General features: G+C 45.1%; 1 protein-coding gene across 1 annotated transcript in view; it reads right to left on the bottom strand.

Moving 5' to 3' along the window:
* Window positions 1–18,428, bottom strand: part of Chc (clathrin heavy chain) — an 83,008-nt gene extending 64,580 nt beyond the window's left edge. The window contains exons 1-2 of the mRNA XM_037420609.2: window positions 18,258–18,428; window positions 4,138–5,064 (exon numbers count right to left, since the gene is read on the bottom strand). Of these exons, the coding sequence (XP_037276506.1) occupies window positions 4,138–5,064; window positions 18,258–18,299 (969 nt within the window). The 5' untranslated portion in view covers window positions 18,300–18,428. The remainder of the gene's footprint in view (window positions 1–4,137; window positions 5,065–18,257) is intronic.
* Between the last annotated feature and the right edge of the window lie 140 nt (window positions 18,429–18,568).

The following is an 18,568-nucleotide window of genomic DNA, read 5'->3' as shown; positions in this document are numbered from 1 at the left end:
ATACTTGTTTATACTAGTAGCTATGATGTGTTCAATAATTTTACAACATTGTGAAGTTAGTGAGATTGGACGGTAATTTCCTAGTGGTAAGCGGTCCCCCTTTTTAAAGATGGGTACAACGCGGGCTGTCTTCCAGTCACTGAGCAGCTGGGAAGACAAAAAGAACAGCGAAAAATAATAACCAAAAACTTTGCTAGAGATAAAGTATATTGTTGTAGCAATATGTTCTGTATGTTATCAGGACCACAGGATGCCTTAGTTTTTAAATTTAGCAACATAGACACCACACCTGGATAAGAAATAAACAGTGATTTAGCATAAGGAAAGGATGTAACATTAGATATACACTTGAAATCAGAAGTGTTGAACACACTCTCGAAATATTGATTAAAATGCCTGGCAATGTCTTTCTGATCGGTGACGTTGGTTCCATCAATTGATATTTGGGATACAGGTCTTTTCTTTTCACTGATAAAACTCCAGAATTTACTGGGGTCATTTGCAATAAAGTTAGGTAATGAGGTTTTAAAGTAATACTCCCTAGAGCTGCGGACAGGTTGAGCAAGACTGTTGTGCGCATTATGTATCAAATCAGCCGTTGCCCGCCTTTTTTTAGTCGCTTAACTTTGCGCTTCATATGAATGATGTTGCAATTTATCCATGGTGTTGTTAACTTTTTTTGTGCTTGGAAGGCACAAAATTATCTAAACAAAAATGACACATTTGTTTGAATCGTGTCCAAAGCACGCTAACATTTACGTCATCAAAATTTGTAAGACATGTTTCTAGGTGTTCAATTATATCTGCATCATTAGCCCTGGAAAAGTCTTTAAAGCAGCGAAATACAGGGTTTTTATGGCCAGTTAGTGGAACAAGAGGAAAGAAAGTGAAGACATAGCTATGATCAAAAAAACCTTGCCCTACCTCTACTGTATATTCAGAGAAATTACGGTTCAGAAACAATATCTAATATTGAGGTGGAATCCCTCTGTACGCGCATAGGTACCTGAACTACCTGCAATAGGTCATGTATAAGCATGATGTCAAACACTATGTTAACATGTTTTGAAGTGTTAATGCCGGCGTCAAGGCGCTCCCAGTCTACTCCAGGTAGGTTCAGGTCACCAAATCAGTGAGACCTTTTTACTCTGAAATTTGGCCATGTAATTTTTCAGTGTGCTAAGGTATTCTGGAGTAACGTCTGGGGGTCTGTACAACCCAATTACAATGAGACAATGAACCCAGCATGTAGCCCTAATACATAAGCATTCTATGTGAACAAGATCATCCAACAAAACAGCATCAATACACTGTTTTACCAATATAGCCACCCCTCCTCCCCTAGTGCGTCTGTCTTTACGAAAAACTGTATAGGATGGGGGGAAGACGTCGTCATTGGGCAAATGCTCGTGTAGCCAAGTCTCGGTAACAACTGTAATATGTGGATCATGTTGCAGCAGAAGCACTTCGAACGCTTCAGTTTTATTCACAATGTTTATGGTATTAATATTTAGTAGCCTTAACTGTTCGTTACATAGTGCTGGAATAGGTCACGAGTGCGGCTTGGAAGATTGACGGTCTCCTGCTTTTACTCTCTTGTTTTGCAATTCATCTCTACTATATCTACTATAAGCCTGTCGTATACTAAGAATACTTTTTTTCCTTGTCGCTTGTCGTTCTTAGCACTGTCCCACAGCATTTTTCGTTTCTTCCCACAGCATTTTTCGTTTCTATCTCGAAAGAGCAGATTTGGAGCAGTATGAAAAAGAAGAATGTACAAAAAAATATGTACAAACTATTCAACATCCCCTAAACTATGCATAGTGTATATACACTGCTATTTAGACATACTTTGAATCACCCCACTTAGCAAACAATGATAGAGTTCACGGCGGCATTTACCATACCTGTAAATACTTTGACAGGCTCTGAGGATTGAATTATGAATTTGCCAAGCTGACCACCTTGAGATTTAGGAGATCCGTAAAAGTGAGAAGTAGAGGTGGCGAAAAAGGAATCTGCCACACAGTTTTGCTTGACTTTTTAAGCCTGCAGAAATATTCAGTGCTCCAAATGATCGACAGTAGTTTAAGACGTAAGCGATCGTATTAGTACTCACAATTATGTGGTCTATACATGCTTGAGTAAATGAATAACTGTGCTGTGTCCCGTGACTATAGTGCCAACAGCCCCATCAGAATCTCTAAATTCTTTTTGACAGGCCACTGGTGTACTAAGGCGAAGGTGGCTTAAGTGGCATTCTTCATGGGTTAGACCAAGGCAAAAAAGTTTTCGAACCTCCACCCCACTCCCTCTCAACAATTTTTTATTTGGGCGCAAGGGTTAGGTTTGGAGCACAACTTCTCAGCTCGCCTGCAAGGTGCATTTGACTAAAAGTAACGACGACGCACGCCCATTGGCCCGGTGAAGGCACTGGATATCTATCACATTTTCAATCGCTATGGCAACTACATGGTCACCGGGAACACCGACATTTGCCGCACATGAGTTTGCGCGCAGTAACAGCAGCAAGCGCTTCCAACATTAATTCCCAACATGCCATAGATGCGTTTGCAGACTAGAAAACTTGTTTCCCACGACGCGTTTCTGGATATGGCAATGCATTTTTTGTCTTGAAGTTGCTTCATACTTGCTGCAGTCGGTGGATGGACGGGCACGCGGCATTGTTACTTTATTCGATCGAGATTCACGATTTTACCCCATAGTATAGGGTTAGGATTTGCACGCCTGGATTGATTGACGACGCAAACCACAGGCATCCAATGTTGCATTAATTTCATGCCAATTTTAGCACAACACAGAAAATTTTGCAGCTGGTCGAGCATTTTGGCGCAGCATGGAGCAATTTCGGCAATTTCATGGTTTTGAGGCAGCTCGACACAAAAATGGAGAATTGTATCAAATTGGTGAAATTCGCGCAGCAGTTGCACCTCTACAAACTAAAAGAAAACTTGACTATACATAGATGGATATTTGATTTATATGTAGGGTTTAATGTCCCAAAACCACCATATGATTATGAGAAACACCGCAATGGAAGGCTCCAGGAATTCCGACCACCTGTGGTTCTTTAACATGTACCCAAATCTGAGCCCACCGGCCTACAGAATTTCCGCCTCCATCGAAAATGCAGCTGCCGCGGCAGGGATTCTATCCTGCGACCTGCGGGTCATCAGCAGAGTACCTTATCCCCTAGATTACCGCGGCAGGGCATACATAGATGGAGGAAACAACACTACCATCATGTGTGTTTCTTCCTAAACACCCAGAAGATAAAACTGAGCACTTCTGGTCTCTATCAATGGTCACCTCTACACTTGTGTAAGGCAGTACACAGTTAAGACCCACGCGCTTTGAAACCATTCATACACAAGTCTGTTTGTCGTCTTGTACTGAGCTAACGAAATTTGCATAACAGTGTGCTGTTTATATTCGGCTTCTACCTGTGAGCTAACGAAATTTGAATAACAGTGTGCCGTTTAGATTTGGCTACTACCTGTCAGTCAAGCTGACAGGAAAATGGCAGTGTGCACTAGGTACTCGACCAGACTTCACACCATTGAGCACTTTCAAGCATTCGCAAGCCCCTAGGTCTCACTTCCACTTCCTGTGATACAGTTACCACGACCCCCAGGTGCTAATGTCGTGCTCTTAGTGCATAATTACAAAGTAGCATATTTGTCACCACAACAGAAGTGAGCCCCCAAACCCATTTACATCTTAAAAAGCAAAAGTTTTTCAGGTCATGATACACACCAGTGTAGTGTTTTTCTCCTTGTCATCACACCCTGAGGTCATGCTACACAGCAGGCACCGAAAGAAAAAAAATCACTGAAAGTGCACAAATCCCCGTTGCTTCGCTCATACTTGCAGACTTGAAAGGTTCTGTGGAAAGTGGTTTGTAAGGCAATAAACACTCGTAGAGAAGTCATTTAGTGGCTACTCCTGATGCTTGTTGCAGAGCCCTTTATAAGTGAAACGGCAATTGCACAGGCTTTTTTCTAAATGTGCATAGACACTCATTCCCACTTCCGTGCTCACCCAAGAAATTCAGAATTTCGCAGTGGGATCACATGCAGCAGAGGCAGCTAGACACTATGGATGCCACCGGCTTACCTGTCCCTTGCGGTTGACTCCAATGATGCCCGATGTGGCCTCGTGGGGCGCGGTAACAAAAATAGTGTCTGCCGAGATGCGGTTCATGTAGATACAGGTGCCAGTCTCCAAGTCGTACAGGTGCACGTAGCCATACTTCGTGATGAGGAACACCACGTCGTGCTTGGGGCTCATCTGCATGGCCACCGGAAAGTCGTTCTGCGCCTCGGGCGGGAAGAACACGTCCACTGCCTTCTTCGGATAGGCCTGGTTGCCGGGCGCGGGCTGGCCCACCTCAATTATGTGCAGCTTGCCACCGTGCGGCGTACGCACGGCAAAGCAGAAGAGGGTAGAGGGCTCAGTGTTGCCCTCCTGCTTGAACTGGGCAAAGGCGGCAGCGTGGCCCTCAATGGGCTGGCTCACTTTGCGCTCCATCGAGTAGAGCTGCATGGCCCCGGCCACACGGTTCTGCTGGGCCGAGATGCCGATGAGGAGCAGCCACTGGATCTTGGCATCCGTTCGGTAGTTGATGATCTGGCAGCCGCTGAGGCTGGAGTGGCGGTCGAACATCTTTTGCGGCTGGGAGTCTCCCTCCATGCTCCAGTGGTAGACGGCCCCCTCCGTGACCAGGGCAATGGTGTTGACGTTGATCCATTTCCAGAAGACCACATCTTCCGTCATGGTGTGCGCCTTCACTTTGCTCTTCATCTCAATGTTGAAGATCTGCAGGGTGCGCGACGCCTTGAGGGCGATGACTCTCGAGGCAGGGTTCATAATGGCAGAGTCGGCAGAGATGGGCCGCCGGATGGGGTTGGTCGGGTTGGCCATGTCTACAATGACCACCTGCGCAGCGTCCCCGACTTTTTCTCGGACGCAGATGAACTTGTCCGACTCCATGGTGAGCGTGTTGAAACCCACGTTGGCTGCATTGATCCCTATGTTGGTGAGCTGCAAACAAACAGATTGCAAATAGTCAAAGGTGGGTGAACGCCATGCATGCAAAGCAGTCTTGCATACAAATGCTGTTTCACACAGAGGAAAAAATTTTTAAACAAGTGCCTTTACACTTTACACCACTTTGGTGAGTAGCAAATAATCAAAACAGCGTAAATTACTACATGCCAAATTGACTAAACCAAGAAACATGAATATTTGTTACAACTATACATTCATAACCAATCCCAATCAGTAATAACTTGCATCAAATTGAATATTGTGCCTAGTGACAGGTTCTAAATGAAGTATGAAAAAATCTGCCCCTTGACCTGGCCAGTCTGCACAGCACTGGTAGGCAGAAGTTACATTACCATAAATATTCATGGAAACCTATCAGTGATATTAAAGACTATAGTCTTTCTTGGGGACCTTCGACGCAAAAATTTTGGTCTGTGTACATTTGTCTGTCCACCCTTAACCACGTCGGGTACTTGAAACAGCAGACCCCATCCGCAGCGCCCGCCAATGTTGCTCAAGATTGGGCGTTCATGCTTGTGCAATTGTCGATTAAAGAGCAATTATTTTGCATGTCTGGGGCACCATAACATGTATATATTCTGCATGTGCGTCTTACTAGAAAAGGCATACATAAGTAATTTTAAGGACCGCAGCGTTTATCACGCTGCCCAGACCATGCAACGCTTGCACGGAACGGGGAGTGTTCTAACACTTTGCTAAGACTTTCCTAAAACTGCTAAGACGAGACAGCGGTGGTACCTACTGTCGCCTTGCGTTCTACACTTTATCACCTCCAAGATGGGCGCACACCCGTCTCAGAGCCACACGCGCTTTGTTTTCTAAGAAAACTGCCAGATGGTGCTCATGTTTCATGTGTAACGTGACTTGATGCGCTCGTTCGCCTCCGCTGCACGCTCGAGGCACTAACGCAGCGTCTCCAGAATACCACTCAATGATTTCCTTGCGCATAACTTCAATTAAATGTCTTGTTCACTCTCTCTAAACGCAAGACTATCGTCTTTCGATGACATTTGCAGAAACATGCAGATACGGGGCCAATTTTTTTGCTAGTCATTGCACACCATCCTTAACACATGCTCAGATAAACTGCTCCAAAAGTTTTATAACTAGAGATGAGAAATATGCAATGTGAATTTGTCTTATTCGAAGTCCCCTCTAAAGAGATTAAGTTTCAGAATTATACTCCGGATCACTGCTAGTAACAGCTGGTTCAATCTAAAGTGCATAAAAAAAAAGCACTATCGATTTCCACACTGTGGCAGCAATTTCACGAGAAGATAGCATGAGTAGAGCCTCCAGAAGAGTTAATGATTGTTAATGACAGAGTTAATGACACAAAGCGCTTTCAACCAATTGCTATGAAATTGCTCTGGCATATGGCAGCGAAACCTACCGATGCCATGTGGTTCAACAATCCAGGGAATTCAGACAATTATGTGGAATAGGATATATCTAGTCTTTCGTTTCAATGACTGAACAATACAAATTACAGCTTTCAAGATATTATTCCATTACAGGTAAAAATGTCTGCTAGTTGGTTGCACTATATATTTTGATGGCCAATGCCACTGTGGACCCCAGAACGAGTGTAGGTGTTTGTTCATCTCTATCGCCATGCAGCTGAAAAACATGACCACTTTTTCACCGCACACCTTAATTGACTGTAAATAAAGCATTTAGCAGAACCGGCGATTTAGTAAGAGAATTATGTGTCTTGATCAGATGACAGTGAAGAAACTTTATAAACCTGCAGTATTATGCAAACACACCAATTACATGGATACAGCTAACTGCACAGATCCCTACTGCGTGAGCTACACATTCACCAATTTAATGAAACGGCGGTACAAGCTTTTTTCTCGCTTCTTTTTGCTTTTAAATTTTTAATGTCGTAATCTTCAATGTCATATACACGGAGCAGTTGAACTAGCAAATCAGAAAGAGCGGCGACACCTGCAGTAGTGCTCAGAACCGTGACCGAAAACTGGTAGGAGAGGCCACAGCAGTCGCCAAAAAGCAGGGTCTGTGCATACACAGTGCAAAGAAGGTGTAGGCGGACCAAAAATTGTTTATGAATTCCCAGGCTGAGCCAGCAAGAACTGCTTTGCAATGGTTGAAAAACAGAAGCCATAGAGACAAACTGATGTCACACACACACACATCCATTTCAGCACAAAATTTAAGAACAGAACCAACGTCCATTTTCCCTTTTCTAAAAACTTATGGTGGCAAAAGTAACCACATAAGAGCTCTTGGAGATTTATCCATCCCATTAAATTTATTCAACGTTTCACCTCAGTGTCCCTTTTAAGCTGCCGACTAAAGGTCGGCACATTGTTAGCCAGAATGGGCCGAAGATAGCCAGGAAACTCATATCGCAGGTAGAAAACAGCAACGTACAATGCACAGAGTTACTATCTGTAGGATAAGAGCCTGTAACGAAATGCAATATAGATAAGCAGATGTTCCATCGACTATCGCACAGGCAAGCAATAAGGCACACATACTTGTGCAATGCAGACGTGAATATTTAGGTTAAGTTCATGACCGCCGATAAGTTGCATCAGCTATAGGGCGCTTATACAAAGAGTTGACAGACTTTTGCTTCCTATATTACAGTCATGGTCATCTTGTCATTATCCTGTAGATGGCATATCACCCAGGTCCTTATTAGGTTGAAACGAAGAACTTGCTTGGATAGGCAGTTTATGCACAATGAAAACATACCTGCACCAACCAAAAATTGGGCTGGTGGGGTTGAACCGTTGCAGGGATGAATGAAATTTCTTGCACAGCTTACATCCACAACCCTTCCTCAACACCACACACAAGTGACCATAGTGTTTAGGGGCAGGTGTCACACTAGTGCAACCACATTGATTGTGGATGTAATGCTCTGGTGTAGAGTACAGGTTGTCCTGCTGTGAATTTAAACATAGTATACTTTAAATTATTTGTCACTAACAATGCATAATATAGGCCTGAGAAGATACGATCAAAATGGCTTGCAGAGGTACAACAGCCAAAATAGAATTTGGAGCAATTTTTGGAGCAGCAAAATGTTCCTTTTGGAGCACGAAAATCCAAATTTAGAACAGGTCACGCTGAACAAAACATTCATTTTGTACCCCGAAAGACCGAATTTGGAGGAGCACGAAAAAAGTCTTACATTTTGAAAAAAAAAATATGAACAAATCATTCAACATGCCCTAAATCGTGCACTGTGAGTAAGAGCACTGCTATTTCAATAAAATCAGTATTATCAATCACCTCACTGAGCAAATAATGAAAATGTCCACACTAGCATGTTCCGAGTGCAAATTGCTCGAAATTCCGGGATTTGGTGGGGTAGCGAGAAAATAAAAACTGGCACGATTTCTTTAGGGTGCTGAAAATGTCGTACACTGTTGCAAATAATTGCCAGTAACTTTTTCAGACGTCATCAATCCAACTAATGCTCACATTTATGCACCTTATACACGCTTGAGTAGTTGAACAAAATGTGCTGTGTCCCTTATTAGCACTAACAGCGCCTTTAATATTAAAGCACGCTTTTCCGCAGGGCATTGGTGTACTGCAGCAAAGGTGGATTAACAGCGTTTTGAATGAGTAAGAAGAAGTCATGAGACACCACTACCTCACCCCCCCTTCATGAACAAAATGTGCTGTGTCCCTTATTAGCACTAACAGCGCCTTTAATATTAAAGCACGCTTTTCCGCAGGGCATTGGTGTACTGCAGCAAAGGTGGATTAACAGCGTTTTGAATGAGTAAGAAGAAGTCATGAGACACCACTACCTCACCCCCCCTTCATACTCTTTCGCAATGGGATTAGGTCTAGAGCACAACTACTCTTGCTTGCAAGGCCGGTTCAACCAGATAAAGTAACAACCCCGTGCGCTTCTTGGCCCGCCAACGACACCGGATATCTATCGCCGGGACAACGCAACTTCAAGACAAAAATGTTTTATGTGCCATTGCTGCGACAACCAACGAAGCCGTCGGCAATGCCGATTTTCAAAGCACGTCAAGTGATCACGCACGGGAAACTCTGTATACGCTTCCAACTTTAGTTTCTAACATACCATAGCCACTTTAGCCGACAATGAAGTTCCCATTACCCGAGAGGCGTTGGTGGCTACAGAAACGCTTTTTTTGTTTTCAAGTGACGTCGTCCCGCCGATAGGTATCCGCAGCGGTCAGTGAACCGATGGCGCGCGGCTTTGTTACACTAATCACGCGTCGAGAGTGCCCTTACCTTATAGGAATATATCTTACACCGTAGTTTACGATTAGGGTCTCTGCGCTTGGATTGATTTATGCTGCAAACTGCAAGCAGATAGCCAACGTGGCCACCGTTTCTTGCCGAAATCGGCGCAACTGAGAAAACTGAGGTTGGTCTAAAATTTTGCACAGCTCTGCGCAAGAGTGGGGAATCTTATCAAATTGGCAGAGCTGTTGCACCCCAGGGTATGTCATGGAAAGTGTGCGTGAAATTCAAGGCAGCTCCACCCCTCGTATTAGTGCTGAGAGGTGTTACCAAGAGCATTTTTTTAGTGAACAGTGGTGTTTCTAGTATTGTGAGAGGTCTGTTTACTAGTACCACTGAAATTGCTCGGGTTTACATGAACAAAAGTTTGGGAGAGCTTACACAATGTCGCACTCGAGAAAGCACAGTAAACAAGGACAAAGGAAGAAACCCAAGACTAGAAGATGGGCACTGATGCCCGGAAAGCCATTCCTATTCATAAATCAATGCAGATCTCAAAAGTACATTATGCGAGAACACCTTAATCTGCCACGAAAACTTGAGCAGACAAGGAAAGTGCATTACAGTTAAGAAAAAAATGCATCAGCTGAAAAGTGATCATGTGACATGCTCAGGTTAAAGCCTTTATCAAGAGGAAACAGGAAATGTCAAATTATCTTCCAAGATTATTCCCAGGGGTAAAGACTTCTGATGACCGAGGTTCCTTAATTAGCAGAAAAAGACTTCCAGATCTCGACAGATCGCAAGACATTTGGAAGTTCACATGGATATTTTTTGACAATATTTAGTGAAAGCAGAAGAATGGTGATAATGTAGACTACAGTACAATACAAAGTACAGATAAGAAACATGTTCCATTGTGTGAGTGCTGAAATGGGTGTATTATCAAATGGACAAAAGAACCTAGGCCTTATCAAATTTAAAAACTAATTGCAAATATGAGAATAACGCTTCAAAATACTCGGATGTCCATTTATCCCATTACAACCACCGGCTGCAATATTGAGTAGGTACAGCCTGCTGAAGTGGTCCAGCTAGTTGCGGATTCAGAACATCAATAAAGCTGTTCTGGCACAGATTTGTAGCAGAAAGTACTACTTAGGAGCAGGTTTAGAGTTGCCAGTGTGGTACGAGTTGTACAGCAGTAAGTTTGCAGCTTTAGTTCGTGTGTCGTGTTTTGGCTGGCGTCCCCCTCCCCTCGGCTGATAGGCCTATAGATGTATAACTAGCAAAATGGAGCAAAAGGCACAGTTGAATATAAATTGCTTGAACAGTCCTACAGATCAGAAGGCAAAGCCGAATCGTTCCAACTATGAATGCAGACTGATTGACTATTACGACTAAAAACCTGTTTCAAGAAAGCTTTACGGAAAAAAAACTACCGCTAATTGTAGCACCAAGTGCACAGAATATGAAGGCGTCTTACTTAAAGTGACAATGATTTTCAGTAATAGAAAACATTGAGAGAATACTTGTATTCATTTGTCTGCATGCCCCATGTACATGACAAGGTGCCAAGCGGTATCTGGCCAGGCATTCTCCCAATGAAAATAGGAAACAAAAAATACTAATACAAAACACTAGATGCAAATTATGTGCTACTGCTACTGCACTAGAAATGCTTGCCATATAGTGGCAAGCAAGGAAGGACAACGGGAAATGAAATAAAGCGAGCGACACTAGCAAATAGAAATGCCCTCGTTTTGAGAGTCTCATCCTTACCATCGAGGCAATTTTTTTTTCATGTGCGCGACATTTTTTTCTTACCTCCTCCATCCTCTTCAAAACTATATCTGCTTTCACATAAACAGGTGAATCATCCTACCCACAAAAGGTGCCCAGAAGCTCTGTTTCCGTTGACCTGTCAGTCTCCGTTATACAAATGTGCTCGTCTGATATGGCAAAAGGCGGCACACAGACAGCTGCCGTGCAGCCGATACACGAGTGCCCTCCCCTTGTGAGGGCAGCGCCTGGAATATGATACCCCCCCTAAGGGGGTGGAACTTTGTGGCATCTATACCCTCCTTTATTCAGTACACCGGGACAAACAGCATTTGTGCAATCTACTTGCTACTGTAGACATGCCACTGCTGCTGTCCTTTCACCCACCTCCCATCAGTTTTCAGCAACTTTTAAATTGAGAGTACTTTCATAGCCTCCTATATTTTTTTGTGCCCGCGCATTAGCGCTAAATACATACGCGCCATCCGTCCCTTATAGTTTTGGCGCTCGCCGCCAGATGCCGCACCGATCCCATAATAACAGCAGACGACGCGGCCTATGCACGCTTGCGTTTATGACGGTCTAGAAACCGTCTACATTGCATTGGATTATGCGTATACGTTAAGAAGTGCGCACACACCAAATTTTTAACACAAGCACTGTATGCAGAATGCAATGTGAGCTTTGTTATTTGATTTCGCGCTCAAAGCTTGAGCACTTTTCGAGACAATGGTTTGACATGAAAATCTTTTGCCAAGTCGTGTTTGTCAGTCACACTCGTCGCGAAGTTCAGAAAAAGTGGGCGGAGAAACTTCACGAGCACAACCTCCAAAAGTTTTTTATGATGTCCCGGGGTCGAGCACTTGAGTTTGTCACGTTTCTGTAGTATTTGCGCGGCGTTGTCAACGGCAGCCTTCAGTGGCTGATTCATCTTTCTCGCTCTTGCGAGGAAAACTTCCGCGTAATTCTTTAGAGAATTTAGAACCATTACGAGCTCAGTTGACGGATACAGGAGTACACCTGGGTGGATATCTCCACATTCAATCAGAACATGCTCCGCTGTTTCCTTATCTTTCCCGCAGCATGTGCATTGTTCTTCTTTACTGAATCTTGCTTTATAACTACGCGTTCTAAGGCAACCCGATCTCGCTTCAAACAGTAAAGCGCTTCCCCTTGAATTATCGTAAAATGCCTCCCTCCTTATTTCATTTTTGCCCTTTCGGTAGTTACTCAAAGCCGGTTTTTTCTCCATAGCTGCCATCCATTCTCTCGTTTTGCGCCTCGGCGCTCCGCCAGGAGCGCTCGCATCCCATAATAGCTCGGGGGACGGCGCTGAGGGACCGACCGCTCGGGCACAAAGTTATAGAGGAGGCTATGGTACTTTTTACTCTTGCACAGTCCCTGCTAACTCAATGATATGGGCAACAATCAACAATGTAAACAACTCTGCAGCTGTACCAGATTGTTTAAACACATTACATATCCCCAAGTTTCTCCTGACTTAGAATGCCAAGCAGACAATGCAGTGTAGCCAAGATACTGAAAAATATTGCCTCAGCAAGGATAAGTTGGAGAAATGCATTATCAAAGCAACACTTGTATAATGTTTGGGCGAGTGTAAATGGCTGCACAGCAAAATCCACCTCAATACGAGACCTCTACTCAGAGCAAGCGTGACAAACCAAAATATATTGCAAAATAAAAGCTGCTTGATCAAAGCAGTTGAAATCTGATGCCAGTTCATATGAAGGCCTGAATTCTCATGCCTCGCTTGGGTCAGTGCCATTATTTATAAATAACATACAACTGTATTTTGATGTAGCGTAGCTAAAGAGTTCAGTGCCTCAAAACGCCATTTCTATATCATACTATGACAGCAACCCCAACACCCTTGTCGAGAAACGACGCTGAAAGGGGCCTTCGCTTGTTCGCCAACACAATGTCGGAAACTTGGCCAAGTGACCCCAGTGTCGGGAAACGCCACCTACATAAATTAAACCCATCGAGAAAGCTTCAAGTTCCATCAAACTTCCGAGATAAAACTTTACTGTGCCACCTGTGGTTAGGAGTAGCTTTCAAGAAGGCGTACTCTTTTTGCATAGAAACAGCAGATAGCTCCAGATGCGAGTCGTGCGATACTGATGAGACAATAGAACATCTGTGTTCATGTGATTGTTTTGCGAGCAAATGCAATGCACTAATTGAAACTAGATAACAGAGCTTTTTCCGAAGAGAAGATCCTCGGTTCAAGGCTCTATGCGTCGCAAGCCAGCAAAGCGATGCAGGCATTGCTAGGTTTTCCAAAATCGGCCGGACTAATTAAGTGACCACCTATAAGCGTACAATGGACATGGTCATATGTACCCACACAGTGCTCTTCTCTCCTATCGCCTCACCTCTTCCCTCAGTACCGGGCAGTAAACCAGACGTGCATCTGGTTAACTTCCCCGCCTTTCAATTCTTCCCTTCCTGCTCCTCCAGGCTTGATACTGATGTATTGGCACTACAATTGATACTTGGTATTTGCTTAAACTAAAACGACCAGTTATTACAATGGGTAGCGATTTCAGAGCCTTTCTCACCAGCACTAGCACGTTAATATGGTTGCTAGTGATAAATACCTTTCAGAGCAGCAGTATTTTATAGTGGTAAATGGAAAAAGCAATGCAATCGGTGCTAATACTAAATTTTTCACATGTATGCGTAGGCTACATGGTACCCAAACTTTTGCAATTCTGGATAAAGATAGCACTGCATGTAACAAAGCGGCAGCAATGACAATACAAGCTACCAATGCTCGTGTCATCTCGGGCTTGGCAAACTTCAAAGCAACCCAACGTGCACTCGCATTCGAACTAGGTAATGCTCTTAACGAATGGAAGCAGAGCCAAAGCAATAGTTAATTTTGCATAAGCATGGGAAAAGAGTGCTCTCAGCATCAGTGTGATGGTAAATATGTATTATAGCAGAGAAAAATGCCATTGATGAATATCAGAAGATGCACTGTGGATCATGCAAGCCTTAAAAAAGTTGAAAAGCTTGAGGTACAACAATGAAACAAGCGAGGCACTACTTCGATAACGCTGTTTGAAAGTAGGGAAATGATTAAAGTAGAAATTATACACAAGCAGTGAAAGGGAGTGGAAGCCTTGCCTACCCTGAAGAATTGCTAACTTCGCGAGCAGTGAAAGTGACTGCGAGATTGGGCAAAGTGGCAACCAACCAAGTGCAGCTCGAGAATAGGCACAGTTCTGTTACTGTAGTGGTACAATCGGTCACGGTATGTCCAATCAACCGCAAGAATAGATATTTGTAGACTCAATCCTTGCAGGCAAAGCTGCAGGAGTGACAAGCAGCGAGCTAATGACTCCAACCACTTTTCAGAGTAGAAGTGCCTGAACACTACTTTCTAACTAAGCCACTTTTCATATGCTACAGTGCTCGTAATGCTACATCATGACACAAAGCGCTTGCACGACATTCTACTGCGTGCATGCAGTCTTGATTACAAGCACAACACGACAGCCGCTCTTATTTAGGGGCCTACATGCAAGCTTGCAGTGATGCACAATAAGAGTGTTGCATCTTTAATCAGAACGAAAAGACAAGAAAGCCAAGGAAAGTAAAGAGGATAGCCTTATTGGTAGAGCGTTGGACATGTTATTCAAAGGTCCTGCCGGTGAGCGAGTTCTCTTCATACAATTTTTTCACATGTATATTGCACTTACTACAAGTAAACTATAGTCTGGTACAACTTAAGAAGGCAGGAGAAGCTCCACCCAGATGACCGAAGTGCAGCAGCCAATTTGCTCCACGACTAAAGAAATAGTCCCGCTCAAAAAATTGTGACTGCTTCTAAAACTCGTATTTGTGGGTATAAATAAGTTTTGTGTATGAAGGCTTTGGTAAAACTAATGATGGAAATGCTACAACACATGCCGGATTGCGAGAGAAAAAACTCCGTACCTTCTACACCACTGTGCGTCATCTGCTACGGAGCAAGATCGACGGCACCGGGCGTGCAGGTTTCATAGCAAATGACTCGTATGTACTTTTTGTGTTTGCACAAGCTTTTCTTTTTGTTGGGTTAGGCTTTTTTTTTTGTTGCGAACCTGCAATTTCGTGAGTTTGTGCATGGCATTCCGTGCGAGAGTTATTCAATTATATGAGTTGCGGAAATACGTTCCAAAATCCGGACACGCGGTTGACCCAATTTTTCGGGAGTTAGATGACGTTCACGCCACCTGGGAGTGGCAACACAAACCACAAATAATGCGTTTAATAGTGGGCGTACGGATCAATAGGTAGCGAGACATCTGCTCACTCCACACAATGGGGCCAATGACTTGTTTAGATTTCTACATGGAGCCTATGGGGAGTTTTGCAACTCATGATTGAATAACTGTTCCGTGCAAGTTCACTTAGGCGCAAATAAAACACCATGAAAGAAACATGCACGATGTTTGTATCAGTATGTCACCGCGGGTCCCGTTTACAGACAAAGCGCAGCGTCACCAATGTTCGCTGCAATCTCATTGCTGGCTCACGGCAGAACACGCAGCACATGTGTATCGGAAGCTCACAACATTTCCGGCATGACAGACCACCACATATAATTCGATTCCACTCTGACGAAGGGAGACTGATAGCCAATGGTACTCGGCCCAGTTCGAAGCGAAGGTGGCCATGTTAGGCATTTTCTCCGTCGTCTGGGTCCTTGGCTAGAGTAGTCTGGCGCATGACATCACCTGAAGTGCGCATCTATTGGTGAAAGTTCGTGTACATCCGCCTTTGAGGGGAAAATGCTGCTGCTTTAAGTTGTACATGACTATATATGTACACGTTCCTTGGCTCGATTACCGTAACATTCGACACAACAACCGAGCCCTTCATTTCCCAGTCTTTCGGAAACAGTGCGTGCAAGAGTGAATTTCTTCAAAGCTTCACTTTGACTAGATGGGACAGCATTCTTAGGTAGCTGCACAGAACAAAATGCCTGAAGGACTCTCGAAGAAGCAGGACAGGACAAATGGTGCACAAGTTCATGAAGTTCTTGCATAGCACTTGTTCCGTCCTTTTTTTGGTTTGTCTTTCATGCATACTTACTGCTCAGTGCAGCTTCATTAGAATGAATCACCTGGTGCGCACCTTCCACACATGACGCCTTACACTATGATGGAAATGTGAGCGTTGGGACAAGTCTCCAGCTTTTGTAATGCTGCCTCTGCGCGAAAGCAGGCACAGACTGGACGTCAAGGATGCATCGATGAGAACAGCAATCGGAAAGTGTCGCGCGGAGCCCAGCGTCCATTAACCGTCGGAACAAGAGTTGCGGGAAGGCGGCGGGGGCACCAAAACCCGTTTGTAAACTAACGATAATTGCTGCACGGGTGTGACAGGGCCGGGGAGGCGGCGGAGATTTAACGGGGTGCTTAGCCACCACCGTCCACGACAAACCAAAAAGGAGCGCCGAAATAAACCGCTTCGCGTGCACATTCGCGCAACGCGAACACAAGTCGTCGCCGAATGACTCGGGCATTTTTGCAAAGGAAGGATGGAAACGCCGATTTCCGCGAAGCGAGCTCCGTTCGGTGCGAGTGGTGGCGGCCGGCTGTCGTGCGTGCAGTGCGAAACCGAAACAAGCGAAGCGCCGCGACCACGGTGGCACAGATTCGACCAAAGGCGGGGCATTAAGGAAACCGGGCGAAAGGAAGTACCGAAAAGGAAAGACCCTCTCCGGTAGCAATAAATGGCAGCTGAGCAGCAAATGAACTGCCGACGGTAGTGAAAGAACCAAGGCGAGCGTCCTTAGCGCTGTGTAAAGCAAGGGGGCGGGTGTCTAGTAGGAGTGTCTCGCTTATTTTTCTGTTCGCACTCGTTCTCAAAACTGCAGCAACCAGCCGACTGACAACACAATAACCTACAACAATGCACCGCTTCTAAAGGCGGCCATCGCGCAAGATGAAACCGCGAAGCGAGCACTCTTTACGCTTTTTTTTACGACGGAAGGAAGACGCTGCCGGTGAGGGTGAATTTTTAATCCGTAGCGATGCGACGACGGGGCGGGGTGGAACAAGGTGGTTGAACCGCTTTTCCGTCGGCTGTTCCGTGGTTTTTTTAACGCGGTGGGTGGAGCCGAACGGGAAATGCCACGGGGACCGTCTGCTGCCTTCCGGGCCAGCTCACGTGAGCGCACAAAGACGAGCTTCGAAGGAGGTCGTGGACACTACGCAACCTTTCTATATTTGTACGTCGGATGCGGGCCAGAAAAATATACGGTATAGACGAAACGTACCATGTTTACGAAAACACCGCGTGCTCATCGCGAGTATGACCCGAGTGTGCTTCCAAGACGTGCGCGGCGAGCGAAGGGAAATAAAATTGTCACTTCCGGAGAAAAGAAACCCGGTCGCGTTGCAATGTTTACACACTTCGCCGAGGACGGCACCGGGCGGACGACGGGGCAGCGGAGCGGGGCGGCCGAGTTCAAAATCGATACCTCAAAGACGCGACCCCGGCCCAGTTTCGGCTACGAAACTCGGAAGGGGAGGGTTTGCTGCGATTGACCACAGGTCAGAAACACACAGGGCCAGTTTCGATACGAGAGCTAGCGAGACTGCCGTGTCCGCAGCCTATACAACGCTGCGGCCAGCGTCATCCGTGACGTGCCTGCCCTTCCGATCGACGAAAGGAATCTGGAGAACCCGTTTTCATTTTTTGTTCACTCACTTTGGCAAAAGCGCTTAGTCGCGGCTCATCCTCGAAGGGCAACGCAGCGCTGGCGTTAGGAAAACGTAGCGTCAAGCAAAGGCTACAGTTCGGAAAATACGGAATGAACTGCACGGTCCACAATGCGGTCAAAACACCGCTTGTCATCGCCGCCGGGACGTCGCTTTCACACGACGGACGGAGGGGGGGGCGTATCGGTGCCGCTCGTCGACTGTCGAAAACGTGCGGCAAAAATGAGCGACGTCCCACACCGTCCAACGGCGTCGCACTTTGTCACCGGACCGTCCTAGTGTAACACCACTAGCGAGTGTTCTTTATTTGTTTTCTTTCTAAAGGTCCCAGCACAGCTCCATGCGACTATGCAATACATTAGGCCTAATACCGGTTGATGACTCTCACCCGAAGCGAGGCTTATATTGCGGGCGAAATATGTGCCTTCCGCTCACCTGTAAATGCTCTTGGAAGCGTATCGGTAGTATCTGCGTCATTGTGGCTCGGAATCCCGCTCCTTCGCGATGGAGTTTGGCCACACGCTCCCCACGAAAAACGTTTGAATGAGGAACACCTCCAGTCGCAGTCCCGTACGCAACAACTTCCACCCAATATGGCGCACGCCGGCCATGTATCAGCCGAGGCAATATAGTGCCCCGCAAAATAAATTATTATCGACCAATTTCAATGCCAAACGCAACATAATTTGAGTTATTTATTATGCGTATAATTTTTGATTTGGTCAGTTTTTTTTTACTTACACTAT

The sequence above is a fragment of the Rhipicephalus microplus genome, chromosome 3, assembly GCF_043290135.1.
Source record: "Rhipicephalus microplus isolate Deutch F79 chromosome 3, USDA_Rmic, whole genome shotgun sequence".
Taxonomy (NCBI): Eukaryota; Metazoa; Arthropoda; class Arachnida; order Ixodida; family Ixodidae; genus Rhipicephalus; species Rhipicephalus microplus.
This window is presented reverse-complemented; position numbering and strand designations above follow the sequence as displayed.